We start from the raw sequence: 25651 nt of genomic DNA, 5'->3' as shown, positions 1-25651 counted from the left end.
ATCTGGTGCAACCTGATGATGGCATCAACAAGGTACTTTAAGGCTCCCAGGTCAATTAAGACTTTCCCAGGGCCTCCCTCTGAACAAGGTCAAAAGCCGACCAAAGGTTAAAGAAGACTACAAAGAGACATCCACCTCCCAAATCAACAAATTTCCAGTAAGTTTATTGCAATCAAAATACTTGGTGAGTGTTACTAGTCCCCGCCCTAAACCCTGCTCGTATGGAGTTATCAAGCCCACATCCTCAATCCACTCATACAACCGGTCCAACAATATTTGGCTAAAGAGCTTCTGCGAGCTGTCAATAAGGATGATTGGCTGATAGTTGAATGGAAGGCACCTTAGACCCTTCTTTTAAATCTGAGCATTCTCTGCTCCTACCCACGCAGAGGAAATTGACAACCCTTCCAAGATGCAGTTAAAGTACAGGCAAAATAGGGGCCCCAGTTGTCCTTCTTGGCTTTAAACAGATCCCAACAGTACCTTATCCAGCCGTGGTGCTTTCCCTGAAGTAATCCAATCAATCGTTTTAGCCACCTCCTTAGTAGTAATTGGATGAATATCACAATCATCCTGGTTGGACGAACCCACCCCATGGATGACACTCTCTACACAGCTGTCCCCTATCGGTTTAATTACGACAGCCGTTGTTCAATTCGAGCAGGGTTTGGCTGCTCCACCAAACCCACCAGCATACAGCCCAGAGAATTGGTTGGCGCAGGCTGCTGCACTAATATTCAATTTATTGGGGCAGCAGGCTCTTTTTACTGCCATCAGCAAGGCCTCCCATTTGGCCAATTCGATCTTGCGCTTAGCCTTTGTCCGTGGAGCTTTATAGGAGGACCTAGACTCCTTAGTTAAAACTCTTTTGCTACATTTAATAGCAGCCGTCAGGGTACTCTGGGCTAACCTACAGGCCTTGGTATACCATACGGCTGTTTTGTCATCGTAGGAAGGGTCCTAGACTCTACCATAAAGAGCTCCCTTAAGGAATGGAACATAGTATTATGAATAATATTGAGGTCCCCCTATAAGGCAGTTACCAAAGAATACCCCCCCAACATTAGCACAGCTTCTAGTGCCGTGGCAAGAACCTCATAAATCTGCTTCTGTATAGCTGGGATTGTGGCAATGACACTCCACCTCAGCGTACAGCGATTATTTGCGGGTATAAGCCTCTTATCAAATGGTTTGATATTATGAGATAGAATATTAAATACCAATGGGCTCAAAGTGAGGTCCAAGGAATTATGGTTACTATCCTGCCACTGGACCACCTCTATATGGACAACTTGGGATCATAGCCTTATGTCCATTAATGTATAGTCAATACAACAAGAGCCTCCTTGTGCATTGTAACACCAAAAAGCTTAAAACACCACTCTTGCTATCAGTTTGCGCTTCCCCTGGACAAAGTCAAAAGTTTAGGCCGGCCACAATAGTGCGCAGGTCAGATAGGCTGAGGACTAGGTCCCAGTCAGAAGTTTACCTTTGGACTTAGCCTTTTTCATGGAGCTTTTCTCTTTTTAAGGGCACTTTGGCCGGCTTTTTCGGATCCAAAGTTTGATTCAACAATGCCGGCCTGCTGCAGCGCAATGCCTCAGTGAGCGTCTGGAAGTCTTTGTCTCCGATGTTGATGGTGAGGAGCTTTCACCAGGACAAACCAGCATGGTCCGGCTTGACTCTAAACGTTGAGCGATCTCCTCCTGAAACTTTTCTGCAAAACCAGAAAGTTTCAAAACTTTGACTTCTGGTTGTTTCTGAGTTCCTTTGAGGAAGTGGAACAGTCCAGGAAAAATCCAGTTGCAACTGGTCAGCTGGGGTGATCCTCTCTTTCGCCTTGCAGGTGACTTTTTCCAGCTTTGTTGTACCTGTTGCTTATCAGGGAGTCCACTCCTTTTCTTTTGAATCAGACAGTCTTTTCTTTGTGGGCCTTGTGAGTGCAGCAGGTTCCGTCTTCTTGAGTGCAAGCCTTCTGTGGTGCAGTCCAAGGGTCCAGCAGGGCAGTCCTTCTTCTGATATTCCAGGCAGTGTTCTGAGGCACTCATGCTTCTGATGTTCCAGGCAATGTTCTGAGGAGCTCCTGCAGAAATCATATAATTATCCTCCATTCTGGGCTCGTAAGACGGGGACACCCCAGCCAATAGGGTTAAAGTTACCTCCCTCTGCTATGGGCACTTCCTATGAAGTGTGGCATATTTTTGACCCATCATGCACTGTTTTCCCAAAATCAATAAGATTTTCCTTAGTATGTGTGTCTGTGTTACACAACCCAAAAGTTCTGACTAACACTTGGTTACACTCCCCTTCCAGCCACTCTCCTAATCTGATTAGGGGGCGCTCCCATCTGCCTGGGGATCAAGGAAGTGGGGCTGGCCTCGGTCCTATGACATCCGTTCTCCATTTGAAGTCTAACTTATCTCCCCAGCCCCCTTCCTCTCACTGGCTTCTCCAGGAAGCAAATCTCCTCCCACCAAATGATTGTATTGTTTCAGCCCCAGACCTCTTCACACCTTCTCAGGGAGTAACTTGGCTCAGGCTGTCAAAGGCTGGCCATTCAGAAAAGGCTGCTACAGGGCAATTTTAGGTAACTTCAGGATGGTAAGTTCTAAAACCCCTTTCCTTTAATAGTTACATTAACTCTAACCTTGGCAACAGTGGCGGCTGCTATCTAATGCCGGTCAGAGGGGGTGAGTTGCGGGTGGGGGGGGATACAATGTGAAAAATAAATAAACACGTACCTTTTCTCTGCTGCCGCCTCTTAGTCCTATTCGCCCGCTCCAAGGCAGGAACAGGAAGCACCCACGCTCCCCATTGTCAATCACAACACTGCAATGCAGCATTGAGATTGGTCCGAGCACCTGGGTTCAGTGCTCAGACAGGCAGTGGGAGCTTGGGCAAGTTCTCCACCCGGCTGTAATGCAGCCTGGGTGGAGAAAATGCAAAGTGCGCATGACGGTTTGACAGACCTGAAACGGCCGGCCAAACCATCATGCGCACTTAAGAGAGTGGAAACCACTCCTCCCTTCAGCTCCTTGTCAGAGCCCAGCCCCGCCCTGCCCCTACCCTTTTGAGCAAGAATGGAAAAAGAAAATTATAATAACCATGAGTTATCATTTTATTTTTTTCCTTTTTGACCTCCTCAGTGGGGCGACGCTCCTCCGCCTTAACGGAGGAGCCACACCTGCTTAGTAAGTTGTTCATTTAATGTGACCATTAATTTGATACTCTGAATCATATTGCTAGCTAGCTCCAAGGCAAAGATAGACTTTATTAAGTTTAATGTTAGCCTATGGGGCTAGCAGCATTTCAATCGGGAAAGAATCTGTGTTTTTCCTTCCCAGGGCATATAAAACATAATTTATACTGTCCCTGCTTTTAATAATTATGCACCCTACCCTTGGGGCACCTAGGCCAGACTTTAGAGATGACTTCTAAGTAATAAAAAGGTAGCTTGGGACCAGGCCTAGCTTTAAAATGACACCAGACACCACAGCAGTGCACACTTAAGTGCACTAAGTCTACTGGGGTCTCAAACCTCCATGCCCTACCAAATACTAGGGACGTAATGGTAGGATGGCTATGCCACTTAGAATTATACCAATTACCATATACCTTTAGAAGACAGAGCACTGGTCCTGGTTAGCAGAGCCCAGGGCATTTTCAAAGTCAGTAACCACCAGCATCAGTCAAAAAATGGGGGTGACCAGGGCAGAAAGGATGACCTTCCTACAACAGACAATGCCCAGGATGGGAGGGAGGAAACATATGAGTGTGGCCAAGTTTGAAAATACTCATCAGCACCTTTCCACTTGTAGAAGGGAGTCCACGCTCCCGGAAATGAGGCCTGGATCAAGTGCCAGGAGAGGCGAGGAGACTTGCTGTGAGGCCATGGAGTTGAAATGGAAGGGCCACATGTGTTTTGGAGGCAATAGAAAGCTCTTAAAACCTGAGACAGGGATTCACAATTTTGTATGGAGCTCTGGGGTGCATTTTATACCACAAGCCAGTACCCGAGAAAAAAAGTGCATTACTTATCTGCAAAACTGGGATGTAGAAGACTGGGGGTTTAACTATGATTTGTAAGATTTCATCACCAATGACTGATTAGTTTGACCGTGTTAACACCTTACTTGATCCACTCCAAGAAAAGATTCTGCCTGGAACTGAACAATTTCTTTGTCTGATCTACTGATGAATTCCTGCATCCTTGCTGAACCATTGGTGAGATGTGTCTCCTGATATCCCTGGATTTGTGCGCCCATATTGTTGTATCTAGGTTTGGTAGAACTCACCCCCAGCTGAGCCACAAGGCTGAAGACTGGTCATGGGACTGACTCTGAAACTTTCTTTACTGTTCTAAATTCACTTACACAGAAAAGGGTGCAGAAGTTGCACATGAGAGAGTAGTACCAAACAGTCTTATCTGCAATGGTTGATTTGTCAATAGAATTCCAAATTTTAGTTACATCATCACGTAGACAATCTATATCTCATCAATGAATAAGTCCAGGACAGATCCAGAACCTGATAGTAGCAGAAACTTGTGGATATGCCTAGGCTAAAGCCTGTCGTACTATTTCATAACATACGGCCACTTCAATTGGTTCTTTGCCCATGTTTCCTTGTAAGTTGGTTTTGGTACTGTAAAGAAAATCTTTCGGAATTAGTTATGTCTGATTGTTGACTTCTTGAAACTGTTGTGGCTCGAGGGCTTTCCTCTTTGGAAGCTGCCATATATGCGACATAGCAAGGTAGCATGAGCCGCTCTCTTCTGTTTCTGACTTCAGTGCATTCTGAGGGAAAACCTTTAAGCAGATGCACAAAAATTATCCTGAAGTCAGTATGACTAAACACTGCAGCCTGAACACCTTCACCGTTTTCCATCACTGCATCACAAGAGAGATTCTAACCTGCAGTGAGACAATGCAGTTCTATTTCCTCACCTTAATGTTGGCTGCATTTAATTCTCTATTGAGTACAGCTTCTGTTTCGGTTGATTCTATACTTTGATCGATCTACATCATCAAAATTCATCCAGTTTCCAGTGTCTCCTACAGAATAATTATATTTTGGCATGCTTAAAAAATAAATGTTCATTGTGCTAAAGATTGTAAGCCCTTGTTATTTTCTTCTGTTCTAATGTGGACGTCTATGAAATGTGTGAATGTAATGCAAAACCACAAATGTTTGTAGACGGATATTCAAATAGGTTTTGAGTCTGAGAATGTCTCTCAGGTTGCCAATAGAAGTGATTTTATTGCGCCTGATTTTCAGATTGCAACACAGACTCATTCACACTTTGCTTTGTCCACAGGTGGTGAAAAAACAGCAGTATCGCTTCAGTGTTGTAATGAATGAGCTGTCCACAACAGACAACGTGCCTTATCTGGTCACACTGCTCAGTGTCATCAACGCTATTGTTCTTGGATCTGAGGAACTGCGCCTTCGCACCCAGCTGAGGAATGAATTTATAGGTAAGTTTCAATTTTTCCGCATTAAAGTCACAACATATTCTGCGGAGCAATAGTAGGTTCTTTTTTTTATTAAAAAAGTTTTTATTGGTTTTGTGGGATACAAAAGACAGGGGAGGGGAATTGGACAGTCACATTGAAGATAGCCCTTGTGATGTATGCATACATCTATGAATCAAGCGAATCGGATGGGTATATTTCAGATGGATAGAGATCTAGATCACATACGTATGTTCAGTGGTATTATGAAAGTAAAGAAAAACCCCAAGGGAAGAAGTTATGGGATTGGGGATACAAAAGGGGAACCCTAGGGAGAGATATAGAAGGAGAAAGACAGAGATAGAATAGAGGGGGGGGGGTGGAAAAGAGAGATGTCCCGGAAGGAAAACTGGCAATAGTAGGTCCTTCTTCAAAAATTATGCTCTGCATAAAAAAAATTCAAATCTTGCTAAGTTTTGCTTTTGGTTGGTTTGTGGATTGAAAGATGTGCATCTGTTATCCTGAGCCAAACAGTTAGAAATCTCAACGTTTGATGTGGAGGTTTATTTAGGGCCATGTTTTCATTTAAAAAAGTGGAGCGACACATAATTTTATGTGATCGCTGCGTTAAGCCCAGATATGGAGTAGGCGATCTACATGAAGATATATTTCCTAAATGATTGGTCACCTTGTTCAGATGTCTTTTGGAGTCACTATAGGAAAAAATCCCCCTTTTTGGATTTTCACCCCTCAGATTCATCCCTCACGGGTGAGTAGCGCGCTTTATAAAACCCCTGATTGATTTTCTGGACCCCATTTTTACTGATATTGGGACTCTGTTCACTAGGACATTGACATTCAGTGCCAAAGTACTTGTGCTGAGACCCTAAAACGGTAATAATAAAACTATTTTCACCAGATTGATCTGGTTAGCTTTTCTGTATGAACATTATAGATGGAGCAGAAATTGCACGAGTGGAAGAATTTAAATGTCATGTGGTTGCTTCAGTGTGTATTTACATATTTACACTACCCACAGTTGACATATATGGCTACCAGGAGCATCACTGTGCTTGGGTTGGTCTGCAGCTAAAAGGCACTGCAGGGATATGCCAAGAGTAAATGTGTCTGATAACCTCAAATGGCAAGGCATGTAAAGTATCAAAAAAAAAAAAAAGATTTGCACACTGTATTTTTCAAGAGTGGCCTCATATTGACTGAAGGCCTATAAGCTATTTCCACTGTGTAGGTTCAGCTGCATTTGCATAAGAGAGACCTAGGTGTGATTACAATATTTATTTTGCATTTTTGCCTGGGAACATGCTAAAAAAGTAATTTTGTTATTTTCCCTTTCTTTAAAAAAACAAAAACCTTATTCAATACGTAAAAACGTGTTTTGATGGTTTTAGTGTAAAAATAACCTTATAAAAAGTTTTTTTAGATGCCTGAGCAACAACTGACTTAAAACCACTCCTACCACTCATCGCATCTAGGGCAGTACACATTTACAGATGGAAAAGATGAATTTGCATGCCTGAGGACAATAGCCTGCTCTGGAGCCAGAAAGCAAATGTGTGGTAAACAATTGACGATTTAGCAGAAATTAGTCAACTGGGAAAGGTAGTGGAGACATAACAGAACAATGGACAACCTTAACACTTCTTTTTTTGACTTGCTGATTCCAAGTGGGGTTGACTGAATCTGATCCCATTCATTCCCAGAGCCCTCCAAACCCAGCATGAGGGAGAGCCAGTTGTAACCATGGCAGTCGAAGGATAGCTCATCTAAAAGGGGTGTGGCTAAGAGCGTATCTGCAGCACCTCCAGAAGGAAGGAGGTTTCTGTCATTTTGAATTTAGGGCTTCTGGAAATTCTTACAGTAAGGCAGTATGGATGTGCTTCAAGACCTGGTGGGCATTGGGTAAGAATGTAGCCAAAATTCAGTAGAGAAAATTAAATTGACCAATCGCACACTAGTGCACAGTATAAGATGTCCTTTGGCACCACCAACTTCACCCAACATTCATGAATCTGGGCAGACTCTACCTGAAGGGAAAAGGTCCTGCTGGAAGAAAGAAGACTCCTCTTCGAAGAAGACTCAAAGACCTGTGGCTCCTGCTGGCAGCCAAGGCTGTGGTCGGGCTGCTGTTTGTCTGCTCCAGTGACACGAATGGCAGAAGGACTCCTAACTCCAGTAGAGCCCAGCTGACCATAGAAGAATGAACACTGGAGGAACTCTTGCGGAAGGGAGCTCTAGTGCATATACGACTTCCCTAAAGTGCTAGGGGCTGAAGGACTGACCAGAAACAACTTTCCCAACAGTTGGAGAAAAGTGATACTTAGTTATTTTTTTTCTACCATTCAAAGACTGGGACAAGGTACTGAACCTTACCCAGGGATACACCCCCAAAGTGGGTAAGAAAACCAGGTTTGTCCTGCTCATACCATTCTGCTACACTAAATGGGGATTCGGTAGCACCTCCCAAACTTCCCTCACTGGTGTATTTTGAGGACTAAAAACCTTGGACCAGGCTTATAGGGCAAGCCTGTTTGACCAGTGAAGTGACTTTGGCAGCCCAAAAATTTCCATCCCACTACAAGCTTTTGACCACCAAAAATACTTCTGCAGTACCTTGATGACTAAATATCTCATTTTGAGGGAACTTTGCTGGTCTCAGCCTTGGACTTCTTTGGGGATTGCCTGCAGCTTGGGCCATTACCACCAAGTGTTCAGCAGAATTTATACAAGAACTTTCTTTAAGCCTAACCAGATTCTGTTTTATTAAGTTGAATGGTGTCACACCCTCCCAAATTAATAACCTAATTACTGACAGGGACAAAATGGGCTTCATCCTTTGGAGAATATCTGTTTCCAAAACACATTTACTGCTAAAGGCTATAAAGGAAAGATCGGCTGATAGAATTTGTAGATGCCAGGAAGGCATTTGAGCTGGTGAATTGGAAATTTTTGATAGTGGTTTTAAGCCAAGTGGGTGTTCCTGGGACACCTACATAAGGGAGCTTATGATAGACATGGAAGTGTGGGGGAATATTGCCTTTTATCCCCCCTCTTCATTTTGTTGCTTATTAAGCCTCTTGCAATTAGAATTAGAAGGAAAGTGTTACTTTCAAGTAAACTTCCGTGGTGGAGCTAACTACTTGGAACTGTATTGTGCTGCAGTGCCTTCAATATTTGCAGAAATTGGTTTTCTGCTTTGCAAAGGTATGCACCATGTCCAAGCAGAAGCCACAATCCTAGTCCGGTTAAGCTAGATACACACTATAAGATAACTTGTGCTCACCCATCTGGTAGCTTGGCACAGAACAGTCAGTCTTATGTAAAGAGGGAATGTGTAAAGAATATGTGTAACACACACAGACAGTAATTCAATGAATACACCACAGAAAGACTCCTCATAGGTTTAGAAACATAGATTATTATATTCTGAACAAAACAAGACCAAACGACAAAATTCCAATGTATTGACGTTGAGATATTTAATTTTAAAAGAATAAATTCAGTCAAGCACTTAGAAGCAGGTAGAGCTAATAGGTTACTTTAGGTCGCGCTGGACCGGGGCACAGTCAAAGTTCAGTCCAATCTCGTGGAAGCACAGGCCGGCTCCATGTCGCAAGCAACAAGATATGTCAATCTTCTCCATGCAGTGATGGCGATGCGTCAGTTTCGAAGATGGGTGCCTGAGTCAAGAGGCATCGAGCGATGTGCCGGATTCTGCCACACAGTCAAGAGATTGCGTCGATCTCACTCAGCTGCAGTGGAGGCGGTACGCTGTCCAATGCTTCAGTCTCTGGAGGCAAAACTCTGATTCCGATGCGATACAACCGGGTCGATGTGCCTGTTCGGTTCCTCACAGACAGGAGATGCGTCGAAATCCGAGTTGCAAGTATCTGGGCCACTTCCAGTGAGCCAGGCACAGGAGCATGGGTAGAGACTTTGAATTGTCTCAAGTAACAGGAGGCAAGTCAACAAGCCCTTGGAGATCACTTGGAGGGAAGGCAGAGTCCAGCATTCCTTCAGCAAGGTCAGAGAGCAGCAGGGCAATACCAGAGAAAAGCAGGACTTCCTAGTCTGCAGTCCAAATGATGAATCCTTTAAGCAGCACAGCAATCCTTCTGACAGAGGTTTAGTTCAAGTTCTAGAAGTGTCTGATTTGATGTGGTCAGAGATCCAGTACTTACCCATAAGAACATTTGATGTGGAAGGGTGACTTCAAAGCAGCTCAATCTAGCGCACAGGTTCTCCTTTAAGCCCAGTCCTATCTGCCAGGCTATATAATGGGGGGTAAATCAGCCCTTTGTGTGGAGACAGGACACTACTTATTCAAGTGAAGTGCTAGTCCCTCCATTCCATACTGCCCAGGCAAGGCCATTAGAATGCAGATGAATATAGATGGGTTCTCAAACGCACCTATTCTTCCTGTGTTGTGGCTGTCTGGGGGGAATGTACAAAGTGTAGTTGTCACCCTCCCCAGAAATGTATTGGAGACGGGCTGAAGGCACATAGAGCAGTAAGTGCAGAGAAACGTCACGCTTTCTAAAAGTGGCAGTTCTATAATAGTAATGTTGAATCCAACTTCACCAGTAAGGAGTATTTATCATTACCATTTAAAACACATGAAAAAGCTTCTCCTGTCTGATCAGGAATTACAGATTAAAAGTGTATGAGGAATTCCCAATGCGTACCTATGAGAGAAGTAGACCTCACAGTAGTGAAAAACGAAATAGGCTTTTTGTCACTACCAGGACATGCAAAACATAAAAGTACTTGTCCTAACTGTTACTTGCATAACACCTTGTCCTTAGGGCTACCTGGGGCCTACATTAGGGATGGCTTATATGTCATAAAAGCGGAGTTTAAGGCTCAGCAAGTAGTTTCAAATGCCAACTTGAAGTGGTAATAAACTGCACACACAGGCACTGCAGTGGCTGGCCTGAGACAGGTTTGACAGTCTTCTTCTGTAGGTGGCACAAACAGTGCTGCAGCCAACAAGTAGCATTTGATTTACAGTCCCTGGATATATGGTATACCACTTTACAAAGGACTTACAAGTAAAGTAAATAGGTCAAGCCGGTATACACAAATTACACATGTTTAGGGATGAAACGCATGCAATTTAGCACTGGTAACGTCCTCAGAGCCCTAAGGCCAACAAAAAGATTCAGCAAAATGTGGAGGCAAAAAGATTTTTGAAATATTTGTATAGTTCATGCACAGGCATTTAAATGTAGTTTTGTGTTAAACAAAAAAGCAACCTCTTGACAGACTTTACTTTCAGATTCCCTGTAGCCCAGCAATATTGTCCCATGGGGCACCTTACAAAATCCTCTTATTTTCAGTCAAAGTAAAACCCTTTCTCAGTTTTGAAAGAATAAACTACAATTTGTCCAAAGACAGAGCCTGACATTTGATCATTGTCTTTGAAGGCACAACAACTGTGACAAGATAAAAATAAAATGTGTCATCCTTCACCTTCTGATCCCCAGCACAGGTATTTGGGTGGGGCTGTAACACCCTTACTTCCAGCACCTACGATGCAGCATGATTCTCTATGTCCAAATAATTTTGAGCTTTCGGAAACATTTATTTTTCATATTTGATTTTCCTTGCAGGTCTCCAGTTGTTGGACGTTTTAACTAAACTGAGGTAAGCTGTTTGCATTCTGTATGTCCACCATGTGCACTTGTTATGCCTTGTCCTTTCACATTTCTGAGGACATGTGACCTATCTTGCACCTCGGTGCTCTCTGCTGCATTAAGCATTCTAACGGTGTATGTTGTGAACTGAAGTGTGATTAACCGCTACAAAATCACACCTTCTTTATTGGGCATTGTGATGCATGACCTATAATGGCGTTTTTTTCAGAAAAGAGTTGCATTTGGTGATAATTTAGAAAACAAACCAGGAATGGCTACATCTTCTCTCTGTGGGTGGACCTATTTTGCGAGCTTTTGGGGCTATACAGGACTTCTATTCCACTGAACGTTTTTTGGTGGGCTGGAGCCCTTAGTGGCCTGTTTGTAAAGGCCAGGGACGCTCCTAGTGCCTCTGTCACTTTTCCCTGTTCCCAAGGTTAATTGCAGCTGGCATGGGGTGGATTCATAAAGAGAGAGAGAGAGGGAGGGAAGAGGAAGGTGGAGAGAAAGTAAGCAGAGAAGGAGAGAAAAAATGGATGTGTGCAAAGAGAAAGCGGGTAGACAAAGGTAGCGGGGTTGGTTTGAGCATTTCCGCCAGGGCTTCTTTTAGTTTCCCAGTCTTGTCCTGCCTACATTTCTTAGCCTAACTTAATCTGCCTCTTTTTCGACACATGGTTTTTCAACCCATGGTTCTTTTCATTCCTCTTCCTTATTAGCATTGCCCGCGTGTTTATAAGCTACCATTCAGTGATCAGCAGAGAGACTAACGCCAAGGGCCCAGTTCACCAGCTGTATTTTGTAGTATGCAAGGTAGTATTACAATAGTACTACTCCTGCACTACAATACTCAATTCACACACCTACGCTGGAATCCTCTGCCTTTTCTGTGTGGAGGTGCCCACAAATGTAGGACTGTGTTAAAGTAGAAAATGTAGAAGGTGACATGGAAGAGGTAGGAAAATGGAGAATATCTACTTCTACATGGGTTTAGGAGGGATGTGCGAATACAAACGCATATCTACAAAAGACTAGGCCAATTGCTGTTCACAAACTACACTAAAATTACTAAAGCCCCAAAGGTATCAAAACATGGCTAAATGTACTCCAGGCCAACCCTGGTGTAAACCATCAACCAGACTTGTCCAACTACTGAACTGCACTGGTACTGCAACACAATCCCATAGAAAATAATCGAGGCAGGAAAGGAAATAAAATAACACCTATTACAAACTAACATTAAATAATTTAGTTTGACATTTAAATTCTATATATTACGCAGTGGAGGCCACCACTGTTTAGTTAGTTAGTGAGACTTTCCAAATGAAAGAATTTTTTTTGTTTCTTTAATAACGTTAGCACTGTTTGATGAATCTGCACAAAACTTTCCAAAGAAAAGCTTGTGCAGGTTGGCCTCTTCATGGAGGATTCACACCAGTCTGTCAAAAGTGTGATTTCCATGATAATTCCCATAGGAAAGATTACTCTTTGATACAGACTAACGGCGGAATGGATAAAAACAATTTGGCCAAAAGATGGAACTTTACTCAGAAAGAGTGTTTGTTATTTGGTGTGGATACTTCCTTTATGATCAAAAAGGGTCTCAATGAGCTCTCAACCTTCCCATGGGCTTAAGCAACTGAAGAATGGCCGGGGGGGCATGCTTTGACCCTCCTCCCCACTATGTATTGGGCTTCCAGGAGCCCCAATCTAACTTGGGACAAAGTGGTGCATCTTCACCACCCCACTCGCTGGGGGAGGCTGGAGAATGCACCCAGCCAGAACTGAAGCTGGCAGTAAATTACTGGATTTGACTCCCCCTCTGGCATTCTACAGTGTCAGCTGAGTGGGCAACTGGCAGGGCCATGCAGGCTTGGACTTCCAGTGCAGGATAGGAGAGCCAGGGGCTAAGGTGCTCCATAGAGGAGCAGGTGTACGACACCCAAATTAAAAGTTGCAACATGAGGTCTCTTTGTAAATAAATAAATAGCCAAGGGGCCTGCGAATCACTGCATAAGCTTCTGCAGCTCAAGATGAGCTGGGAAAGGAAAACCAAAAAGCCTCTGGGATGCTCCAAAAATGTGCATATTTTTGCCGATGGTGGACCCATAGAGTGTAGGGGCCCCACTAAGAAGAGAAGCTTTTAGGGGGCTGTCAGCAGTGTAACAACCAGCTTTGGAGTACCACTGTAAATGTTTAATGGTCAACCTAAGACTCTTAGGGGAGGGTTGAATTGATGACAGGAGACATTATCCAGCTGTCAAGCACTATTGAAGCTGGTGCTTTTCATAACTGCTTTGGAGTGTGGAGACCCCTGTTGGTAGGTCATATGGCTACATTTGCCGCATCATAAAAACAGGAAAAAATGACTGGAGTACATGTTTTACTAAAACGCTTTACTAAAAGGCTTTAATGGCAATCTCAAGGTTAACAGTGAGTTATTACATGCCCTAATGAATGTGGGTTGAAGAGGGTACCATCCTTAGAAGCTTTAATGGTGTTGCATTGGCTTATTTATAAATATTTCTGTTTTTATTATTGTGTTAATACCCTGTCCAAACCAGTAGACCGACCTTTTAATAACTACACCTCATTGTATTGTTTCTAGTATATGTTGGGTCATGTTATGGTTATAGAGTTCAGGGCACGCTTGGGGTGTGAACTTTTAGCAGGGTGTTATTATAGGTAGCCTTGCCTACTTGTAAATATTTGTAAACTAATGTAGGTGTATGTGGGTGTGGGTGTGTGTGTGTGTTTGTGTGTGTGTGTGATAAAGTACCTTTCCTTTTATTTAGTCAAATCACTGACTGGACAAGGATTTATTGGGTGTTGTTGATTGCACATCTGCAGACTTGTGTACTGGCCCACACCACATCTCCTGATTAGGCCTTGGACTGCTCTACCTCACTACCCTGAGAGAGTCAAGTGCTACTACGGAGTACTTAGATTCCAGTAGAGGGAAGGTTTCAGACTTGACCTACATCCTTCCCAACTAATAACTCATGCATAGCCAGTAACTGGGTACCCGTGGGGGGATAGGCCCAGGGCCTGACCAGAATCTAGGTCCTGTACCCAACCCCCTGCTCACATTGCTAAAGGCTTAGTGAAGTGAGGTGTTGGGTGCCCACAGGGGGTTGGGCTCGGGGTCTGGCTAGAGGTCAAGCCCAATAGCCAATCTACCCACTGCACATGGCCAACGGCCATGTGGAGCTGGACGTTGAGAGGAGGTTGACTTAGTGGGTTGGGCATATGCTCAACTTTGAATATGATTTTTAAAAAAACTTAAATTCCCTGAAAACAAACATAGGTTAATGTGATGTTAAATTATGTATAGTAAGAGGATCTTAGCTTATAAAAAGAAATGCATCTAAAATTCACTGAAAATCCCAAGGATAAAAGTGACATTATATTTAGCTGTTGAAATTAGATAAGAACTATTGTTTAACAACTGAGAAACCATGGAAATATGCCAGTTATAATTTTGTGAAGAAACTACTAGTGGCGCCCCTGTCATGCACTGCTCATGGCCTCATATATCGCTCAGGATATGTTCATAGCATCATTGATAAAATCACTAATGTCATCTCAAATGAAAGAGCTACATTTAAAAGGTAAAAATGGAGAGAGAGTGTTTAAAAGAAAAGGGCTGTAGGAGTCCTCTCTGGTAAATAAAAAAATAAAAACTTACTCTCTGCATTTTAAATAACAAGCATTTATAACACATGGACAACGGAAGAGAGTAGGTGAGAGCAAGGGGTTAAGGGTGGGTGCATGGTGGGAGGGTGACTGAGGGAAACGGAGGTAAACCCCCCTAAACAAAGCTGATACATTTCGAGTGACAATATGAAATGCAGACACCTCGGGTATTTAAAGTTTAGTAAACTGAGAGCCTGCTATTTATTGGTGCCCTTGTACATTTCAAAGGGGATGGCAGGCAGATGCAGTGGCACGAGAATACTTATGACAAACTAAACAAACAATCTGCATCGTGATGTAATCCAAGCAGCGCTTGGTTTGTTAACATAAATACATTACTCAAAGCACACAGTGTGCTGCGATGTCGTGGGTCTTCCTCCTCCTGTGGCTTCAGATGCTCTACCATGATGGGCAGCAAGAGTTGTGGAAAGAGGGGGTGCAGTGTGGAAGGGAAGGTGCAGTGTGGATGGGAGTGCAGTGTGGGAGGTGCAGCATGGAAGGAGGGGCGTAGTGTGGAAGGGTAAAGAGACTAGGATGGGAAGAGGACTGTGAGAAGGGGATTTTGAGACCACTCCTGAACTGCAGCCCAAAGAGCAAGTCTGAGATGCCGAGAAACAGAGCCCCAGAGCCCTGGTCCCCAGAGAGAACACCTGAGTCACTGCTGCCAAATATCCAGGTCCATGCTGATGAGCTGCTCCAGTCCAGCTTTTAAATTGGAATTCTGGGACTTGTAGTCCTGTTTTATAATTGAATTAACAAGACTACAAGTCTCAGAATTGAAAGAAAAACATGGACTAGACCAGCACATTACACATTGACCTGGGAAACTAGGCATACCTACTGCTGCATTTTAATTGGACAACCGTTATAAACCCATAGGGATGTTCCCTATCATTAAAGTGCCAGGTTTCCAGACCTACACTTTCATTTGACAACCGAATGTATTCTGGGAGTTGTAGTGTTGGTTTGATCTAGCTGAGCACAATGATTTGACTCCGAAAAGTGCTCTTCTGCAAGCATGTGTTTGTTAAAAAAGTGGGAGTTGCTATGGCCCCCAAAGCTCACTGGAGAGTGTTCTGCATCCTATGCGTACCTGCGCATCTTCTGGCTCTTACAGGTAAGAGATAATTTTATATTTTAGAAAACGCACCCTGTGGTCTTGGTTTTTTGACTGCTTTTTTGTGGTGGATGAGAGGAAGAGAAGTCAGGACGACTGGCTCTAAACAGTACTTCCTACTGGGGAGGTGACCATAAGAAGGGCTTGAGTTTCCTTAAAGAACTGACTTTTATTTCATTATTATTAAGATGAATCTCCCCCAACCAAGAGAATCCTTCCAGCCATCTAGGGGCTACAAATATATTAATATAAGCACGGTGCACATGACCTGCTGCTGCGCCTTAGTGGAAAAAAAACAAGCATTTGCAATGATAGGTCTCGCATTTACGCAAGTTTAAGCTATTGGCATTATAAATGACAATGCCTTTTATTTATGTTTTAAAAACCAAAACATAAATAAAAGGCATTGTCCTTTACAATGCCAATAGCTTAAACTTGCGTAAATGCGAGACCTATTGCATTGCAAATGCTTGTTAAAGGGCTGATGTGGTCTATGGCTGCTAAACCCTTTCTAGAACTTTCAATCATAAACCAGCACCCTGTCAACTCCATCAGCCCCACTCCGTCAAAAACATGTTGCAAACCTGTGCCCATCATTTTATAATATGGTAGGAGCTGAGACACATCACAAGGATGGCACTAGGTGCTTCATAAACTTGCATTCGTCAACAATAGAGCTCCTTTCCTCTCAACCCACTGCAGGGAGGCAAACAGGTCAAAGGTCAGTCTGTACAAAGGCCACAGGAGACAGTCATGGAAGAAAGAGAAGCAGCAAACCAGTTGTTACGAAATCGAATTGAAATGACGTCACACCGAGCAGGAAGCCGTGAGACACGAACAGTAACTTACTGCACGCCAGCTCGTGCAGATGGAATGAACACATGTCAGTGCAGTGTGCCATCCCCTCCCCTTCTGCCGGACACAGATCACTCCAGCTGTCAGTAGAGCACCCTCGCCCCCATGCACACTGGTCATCATGGATATTTACTGATTGCCACCCCTTCCAGTGCACCCTCCACCCATTAGCAGTTGTGACCGAATTAAAACAGATGGCACAGACCTGGAAGGAGGCAAACTGGTCTCCAGTCCATAAAGAAACACTGGCAAAGTCAAAAGGTTTGGCTACTGTACCTTGCAGACACACAACATCCATGCACACAGTTCAACATACAAAAGCACAAATGTACGCAGGACAAAAGACGGATGCATACAAGCGACCATGAAAACAGATCAGTAGACATCTCTGTAAACAGATCAATATTCATCCGACCGCCTATGTACACGGGCACACATATACACATATACACATATGTATGATTTGACAGACATGAATAATGGGGCATACTGATGCGCTGATAAAAACCCAGTACCGGGGCAATGCAAGTCTGAGCTTCATCTCCTCTGCAGTGGGAATCAAAGGAGAACAAGTGGGAGCGGTGGGGGGAGTGCACAGAATAGAAGAGACTCCCTGGGAATGCTTCCGAACGCGTGCGTGAAGCAGCAGCTGTGTTCTCTTTTTGGAAGTACATACTCGTGCTTGTGGCGCGTCCCTGCGCGCTCCCGCAAGGTGGATGCCGCCACGAGTATGTTCTTCGAAAAAGAGCAGAACGACGGCTAAAGGTCCTCCAATGCAGCGCATGCGTGCTGCGTAGGTGAGACCTAAAAATGAGTGCATTTACAGAGGGGTCCCGAAAGCTTGCGATAGCCACTAGTTATTTTGCAATTCGGTGCCCTCTGTTCACATGACATTACATGGAGCTGTGGCCGAATGTATCAGAAAGGGATATTGTACTGATGAATGCTTTTTTCAAAAGACCCATTCAGAATAAATGTATTGTGCCTTTCTACACGTGTGTTGAGACAGTTTCTCTGTGAGCCAAGTCGATGCTTAGAGAGCTGTGCACGTCTGTGTAATATATTTATCACTCTGAAGTAGCCAACAGGCTACATGCAGCACTTTATAAATGTCAAATGTATGATGTCATTATTGTTATCATCTGAGATGTCATGAGTGATATTATCAATGATGTCATTTAAGATGCCATGAGTGATATAATATTTGAGATCATAAGCAGTGCAAGACATAACAGGAATATCAGTGTGTTTTCAGTTTTATCATTTCATTACCCAAATATACCTTCACTTCATCCCTTTGTGTGTGTGTGTGTGTATATATATATCATTTAATATCCTCACCACCCTTTGTGTGTGTGTGTGTGTGTGTGTGTGTGTGTATATATATATATATGTATATATATATATATATCATTTAATATCCTCACACAAGGAAAATGCACTCCTAATACTAAGGAGGGGTTCTTTAGTGTAATTTTACTTTACAGCCTAAATGTAACCCCATGCGTCCCAGTTTTGTTAAAGCAGATGACAAAAAGACAAAAGGCTGTGGCACAAACCATATTTCTTTATTGTACTTGATATGGGAGGGGAGAGGCTTCACAACTCACCCGAGGATTCGCCTTTTGTGAGTCTTTGTCTCGCCACACAACAAGAAATAGCATCTTCATAGATTGCATACATTTAGCCATAAAGTATATGCAATTATTGTCGAAGTCTCACCTTAGTGAATTCCTCTTTAATGGTGAGAAGTAAAAACAATATAGGGTTACACCTGGGAGTATTAGTACATATGCACAAGTAGATTTATATTTAATTCCATTCGCAACTGAATGAAAATTCTACAAATGATCTCCAAGAAAAGATACTTGCAATTCAGAATGGTTTCGATTACGTCATTCACGTCTATATGACCATAAACTTGGAAATACACATTTCTTATATCTATGTCATTAGAAAAGTAGTGTTAACAAAAAATGAGTCCGCCCTTCTGCAGATTGTCACAGAGTAACTGTTCAACTACCAACTTTCTGCACTTCCACACATTCCAACTCCATAATTGCCTCCCAACTTAAAAGAAATGACGACTTTTAATGATGGTGGTCTTCTGCTCTGATGTGTTCACAGATCAGTGGATGAAACGCTGACTCTCTCCCCGCCCCCCCCATGTCAATATTGAAGGTCAGAGTGAATGTTATCACTGAGTGGTAACCCAAGGCTGATGAGATGCACAGATTTGTGCATATTATGGAGAGCGATCTTTGAAATGCAAAGCATTATAATTTCACCAGGATGTTCTAGTAGAAATCTATGATATTAAACCAAACCACTTGTGATCTCTTATTTGGCACTTCTATGATGCCAATCCCAATCTAGGGACCACGAGGATGAAGATCTAGACATTCAGGCCTCCGTCTTTGAAGATATAAAGGCAGAAGATGATGAGGAATTATTCAACATATATGGCGGCATTGATATGAACAGTCATCAGGAAGTCTTTTCTAGTCTCTTCAATAAAGTGAGTGGATTTATTTTTACCACAAAGTTTTAAGTACCAACTCTTTCAACGTTGCAATTGACATCTAGTACGTTTCAACTAATTTGTCATAGGCATCCATTAGTTCCTTAAGCAAGTGATGCAGTGCAGTTTTCTGATTGTGGGTATGTGCTGTGCTGATCATTCCAGGTACCACACCGGGGGTGCTTGAACTGGGGGTGCTGCAACTGCCCTATACCTGGCGGTAGATCCGAAAGAAAACATATACCAATGAGGCCTTTCGATCAGTTTCCTTTTCGGCCGCCTTAACTGTTTGTTCAAATGCAGTGAAAGTTCATTGGTAATTGAGGAGAGTCCAGAGAACCATCTTTAACCCACTACACATTCACTTGCAATGTATGTTCTAAGTTTACTATTATGTGGCTTCAAAGTGACAGTATTTTCTAACCGACTTTTGCCATTCTTGTGATACAGTCGTATGTCGAATGGCAGAATGAGGCACATGAATTGGTCAAACGTAGCTTTTATTTTAAGTTTAAAAGTATTACAAAATTAGGCCCATTTAGGCCTTTTAGTTGTGTAAGGTGGTATTAGACAGGTTTCAATGTAGGGAAAAAACACAAACATTCATTTTACTCTTGCAAGCAAGTATGGCTCAAAACACTTGATTTATTTACATCTCTTTTAAATAACTCCTTTTCTGAGTGGAAACCACAATTAATTCATATTTGTAGGAATATTCCATCATAATGCACGCTCCACACTTTAGGTTTTTCATAATGTTCTGCCCTTGCTTGTTCAGTATAACCAGGATTTTTTTATTTAAGAATTCCTATTTTTTAGTGATCTGACTAGGGGTGGACAAAACTCGCGGAGATTTACTCCATGGAATTTCGTGGATTTACTTAAAAACTCTGAGAGTAAACAATGCCTCCTAAACATTTGGGAGCCCACGGACCTTTCGGTAAAAGGAAATTGTGGGCGACACTGGGGCTGGTGATTGCAAAGCGTAACATAGCACACCTGTGGGGGGGCGGAAGCACCCCCATTGCTTGGTGCATGGAAGAAAGACATGGACTGGTGTATGCTGCAGGAAAAGATAGTGTATGTTTCGAGAGGGTGTCCTGGGAAATGGGTAGTGGTCTGGTCTCCCTGGAATGCGTACCGCGGTAACATCTGTGAACCCCCCCAGCTTCTCCCCCCTTGAGGAAATGTTAACCCAATAAAATGATGATATTGTCTGTTTCTGCTCTGCTGTACCATATTAAGTTGCAATAATGTTTATGGGTCCAAGGCTGACCTACTGTAACTCCAATTACCGGCAACTGTGACGTGACCAACATGTTTATGTTTGTTAATAAAAAGAATAAAAAAAAAAAAAAACTCTGAGAGATTCCATTGAGTTCCTCCAACGGGTGGAAAATATGCACCTCACGCTTCAATTTAGCCCTGTTAGCACGAGCAGCTCTGAAAATCAGCATGAACAGCACTATGCATTACTCAAGCGCGTGCGGCCATTCAAGAAAATTTACCTGAGTGGAAGCAAATCTATTAGAGCCGCAGCAAATGTACTCAAACAGCAGTCCTCTGACCACTTTCGACACAGCCCACGTTAGAAATTCACACTAGGGTACGGCAAATCTTGCTGGCACGCACCAGCTTGCATTTTCTGGAGCCTCGCAGGAGAAATGTTCCACCACTTGGTGTTTTGCGGATTTTGGCCAGAACTCCGTGTTAAAGAGTAACACGGAGTGACCAAAATATTGCCAATTCCGCAGATGAAACAAAATTTTCAGCCTACCCTTGACCTGACACCCCTCAGTCTGAAAATTGTTCCAGCACCACTGTGCTTGACAGGGCTGCTTGACAATTCCTGTTCTTGCAACCGTGTTTGCAAGACTTTGACATTTCTGGTATGAGAAAAAGCATGAAATAGCTCAAGAACTTGGGAAGATGAGCATAATTTCAAGCACTGTTGTTATGACCAGAATACAAACATGGATATCTTGTATTTAAAATAATGTATACATTTCAAAAATAAAATGTAAATAATTAAAAAAGTGTCCTATTTGAAATGAAACGAGGGATGTATTTAAATATGTTTCAACATGGTTACTCAGTGAATCTTTACTTTTTTTCTGAAACATTTCATTGCAGAGTTGCAAGTAACCATCTATTGAATAAACTGTCACTTCATCCTTCCGAAATGTAGGACCACACAATCCAGTGTCAATGGGTCAACCATAACTGATTAAAATTGCCATAAATGGTAGACATTTGAATATATTGTTTTAGGAAGTTTGCTATTGCAATCGCAAACATGTCCACTATAAATTGGATAAGAAACATTAGCATAATTTAATCAACATAATTCAAGTCTATTTTTGGTTTCATGGGCACACTAAGGAAAGTATCGATTGAGTTCAATAACACTGGTTGCATACTTTTATTAGACCTGTGCTGCAGTAACCCCACCATGCTTGGCCTATGCTGCTTCCTCTGCCTCCATAGTCTGTGTATTTCATTGGCATTGGTTCCTGTGCCACCTTTCTCCACCGGTATTGGTCCATGGATCTATTAGCTAATTTTCTCTGTTCATGGGTCCCTTCCCTTTCTTCATTTGATATTGGTCCCAGGGCTGCTTCCCCAATTCAGTGTTGGTTACCTGTCCCCTCTCTTCTATTTGATTTGAGGTTGAATCTAAGGTCCCATGGCCCTCATTAGCTTGTTTATTGGTCCCCTTACCCTAATGTGTTGGTCTCTGGGTCACTTCTCACAACTAGGTTGATCCCAATGTCCTTTCCATAATTACTGTTGGTCTCAGGGTGTCTAACCTCCATTAGCATTGGTCTTTTCAATCATTCTCCCACCAATGTTTGGTGCATTGTCCATTGTCTCTCCATCTATGATATTACCTGTTGATTTCTGATTTTACTCTGTAGGATATTAATGACTGAAATATTCAACACGAAACCAGTAATGGTCTAGAAAATGTTATGAAAGCAAATTGATGACTGACATTATACATTTGTACCCTTTATGGTGACTTACATTGTTTTTTTCAGGTGAGCAGTTCTCCGGTGTCTGTGCAATTGCTCTCAATTCTTCAGGGCCTTCTACAATTGGACCCTCTTAATTCCTCTAACCTTCTGTTATGGGAAGCACTGGAAATCCTTGTCAATCGGGCAATTTTACTTGCAGATCAAGGTGAGAATTACTTAAGCAGTATATTGTATTTCCACCAAACCTTTTTCATTTTATATTAGCATTTAAGAAAATAATTCTTTCTGCAGTCACTTAAATGTTATTCTCAGGATTCGTCCTATGGTATAAATGTATAACAATATTTAGATTTTTAGCAATAAAGCAATTTACATGAATAAAAACGACATAAAATTGCAGAGTAGTAAGCAAATGTATAGGGAATAAGAAAAAAAGTGTCTAGACAAACAAGTGTGAAAGAAATGCTACCAACTTTGCAGGTCCTCTAGTTTTCCCTTGGCGCTTTGTATCCAAGTGGACCATATATATATGACTATACAGTGAAATAGCTGCCATGTTGGTTGGTCCTATAACAAAGTGATGTGCACTGTTGGGCATTTAATGCCAACATTTCTGCAATCATTTATTATCTTTGTGCAAAATAGCATGAAATGGGAGAATGAATCCATGCCAACCAAATTGCAGTCACACAGTCCATTCTTACATAATGCTTCATGATATTTTGCCTCATGAGTTCCCACCCTAAACCTGCAGTATAAGTGTGACATCACATGCCTCAGGTAGTATTAGCTAAAATTGCTTATAACCAATGACATTTGTTAAGAAGAACATAGTTGAAGGCTTGAACGCTAGCAGTCCTATTTGGTTGCACTTCCAATGAGTCACCATTATCGTCGGCATGGGTTGTCCCAGAGTTGGTCCAAACCCTGATCCTTGAAAATATTCTTGACATGTGTAATCTAATGATTTGTAGCATCTCTGTTTCACAATTCCACTTCCAACATGGCTCCAATGTATAGTCTGTCATGTCGGTTTCTTTGGAGTTGCACCCAATGTAATGGGAGCATGAGCTGCGATATCAGTAACTGATTTAAAGTTTTTTTCCAAATACAAAGGCAACATGGGGTAGAGTGATGGGGTGCCAGACCACACTTAAAAGATTGACCTTAGGTCATAGTTTTTGATATTCTGCTCCTCTCTAACCTTGATGCAACTCCAGGGCTCCACACCATATGTTGTCACAGCTACGGTCTTCTGGGTATGTGGAGAATTGAACCAAGTGGGTGAGTGCCTATCTTTTGCTTGCATCTTGACACAGTGCTGAGAAACTGGCATAATATGTTGGAAGCCCAATTCAGATTTGAGCAGATATTCTAAATTATCTCTGCATTTTAGAGTTTGTTCATTTACCACATAGGTTCTTCTTAAGGGACTTGTGCTCTTCATTAACAGTACTCTTCTTTTCACGTTTATCGTCCAATCTTTTTCCACGCAGTGCTCAAGAAACCTACTAATCAACTTCAACTTATGCATGAAAAGTTCTGTCAAGGAGAGTAAAACAGCATCACCAGTAAAAAAAAAGGTATAGGGATTTTTATATTGCATAACTTAAGGCTATGAAGATTGAGTTCCCATAGGTATTTAACAAATCGTTAAAATATAAAGTAAATAATAGTGGGGTTTGACCATATCCCTCGGTTAAGACTGATGGTACTGGGAAGCTCTCACTGCATCCTCTTCAGACTATAGCACAATATACCTAACCAAATGAATGTGGACCACAAGATGAACCTGTTGTCCGGCTTGAGCAACAACTTAACAGCTATAAATTCCATATACACTGGAACTTTATTTGCTTGCAGATAATTTATACAGATAATATGGAAGCACATTGCCTGGTCATTTGTTCTGATGCCCTACCAAAACCCAGATTCTACATCAGATAGGATGGGGTTCGTATCTAACAAGCACTGTAGGACTCAACCACATTTTCTTCCAGCTCTATTTAATTGGGAGTTTGGCCTACATTTAGTAGGGTTGGTACAACTATCTTTTTGTACAAGAGGGTAGTTATGGCAGACTGCCAGGAATCTGATCAGTAAGTATGCCCACTATTAATTCCACATTGAACATCTTATTTAGATCAGCTGCTGACTTCTGCATGATATGTCTGACAGGAGTCAAATCTGACCTGGAGCTCTGTTTGCTTCTGACTTGTTATTGCTCGCTCTACCGCTGGGATAAATCGAGCCAAATTGGTAATACAATGTTACCCCTGTGGCACTAAGATAGTCACATTGTTGGCATAATTATATTTAAAGTACCTTACTAATTCTTGGGCCACAATACATAGTTTCTGCTTGTTTTAATGCTCTTGTAAACTATGGGCTATACGTTCCTAGAATCTCTTTGGGCTTTTATCAGTGCAGTCCTGGTTAAGCTTGTGCCATGTGCTCTTTACTTGCTCATGTAACCATACGATTTTTCCTTCATCCAAGATTATTCAGTAAAGTTCACCTGCCAATTCTTCCATCAGTAACTGTGCCAAACTGTAATAGTTTTCTGTATTCCATTTATCTACATTTCTGTTATTTGATTGTAGAATTTCCAGATGGGAAACAACTAGCCCAGATAGTGAATGACTTGGCAGCATAAATTCCAGTATAAGTTTCGCTAATGGTTCAAAATCACTTTCCACGAACCAAACCACCTACATAGCTGAGATCAGCTTCCAACCTTCTACATTGATCAGGCTATAATCAAGTAATCTTGACCTCTGTCCTAATCTAAAGGTTTTTTTGAACTGGGTATCAGAGTCACTAAATCTATTTAAAAGACAAAAGTCATCGCCTACCAATAGGGAGGCAAAACATTTCCCCATCTGGTGTTCCTGCGCACTCCGTGTCTGCTCAGAGATACCATCTTGCTTCTTCTTCCTCATAAATTACATCAACGAATGATAGCTAGCAGATGAACTCTTAAAATGTCTATTTATTATAACTCGACCAGCATAATTAATTGGGTATTCATGATACAGTGAACTGACACTTCTAGAATTTTTAATATAGACATATCGTTGACAATACGACCTGGTGGGATATAAACATTGAGGGTACCTAACACTTTTCCTTGCAAGGGCACTACAACCAGTCACCACCATTCTGTATTATGTCATTGTACACAAGTTGGGCCAAATCAGAAAAAGATTGATAGGAGGCATTGCATGTCCTGAATGATAAATAGCTTGGTGTTTGGTATTGATCACGGTACAAACCAACATTCACGACACAGTGTTAAAGTCCTGGTATTGGGTTTGTCTGTGGAGAAAAAATGCAGTTGAGGTACTAAAATACAATACCACTAGAACACAATGCCACAC

General features: G+C 42.2%; 1 protein-coding gene across 4 annotated transcripts in view; it reads left to right on the top strand.

Annotated features, from left to right (window-relative positions):
- LOC146798907 (inverted formin-2-like) overlaps positions 1 to 25651 on the top strand; it is a 368077-nt gene that overhangs the window by 155821 nt on the left and 186605 nt on the right. For all 4 annotated transcript variants that reach the window (XM_085626263.1, XM_085626262.1, XM_085626261.1 and 1 more), the window contains exons 4-7: positions 5318 to 5477; positions 11084 to 11117; positions 19149 to 19290; positions 22335 to 22476. In XM_085626263.1, coding sequence (XP_085482389.1) covers positions 5318 to 5477; positions 11084 to 11117; positions 19149 to 19290; positions 22335 to 22476 — 478 coding nt within the window. The remainder of the gene's footprint in view (positions 1 to 5317; positions 5478 to 11083; positions 11118 to 19148; positions 19291 to 22334; positions 22477 to 25651) is intronic.

This window comes from Triturus cristatus, chromosome 9 (assembly GCF_964204655.1).
Source record: "Triturus cristatus chromosome 9, aTriCri1.1, whole genome shotgun sequence".
In the NCBI taxonomy this organism is placed as follows: Eukaryota; Metazoa; Chordata; class Amphibia; order Caudata; family Salamandridae; genus Triturus; species Triturus cristatus.
This window is presented reverse-complemented; position numbering and strand designations above follow the sequence as displayed.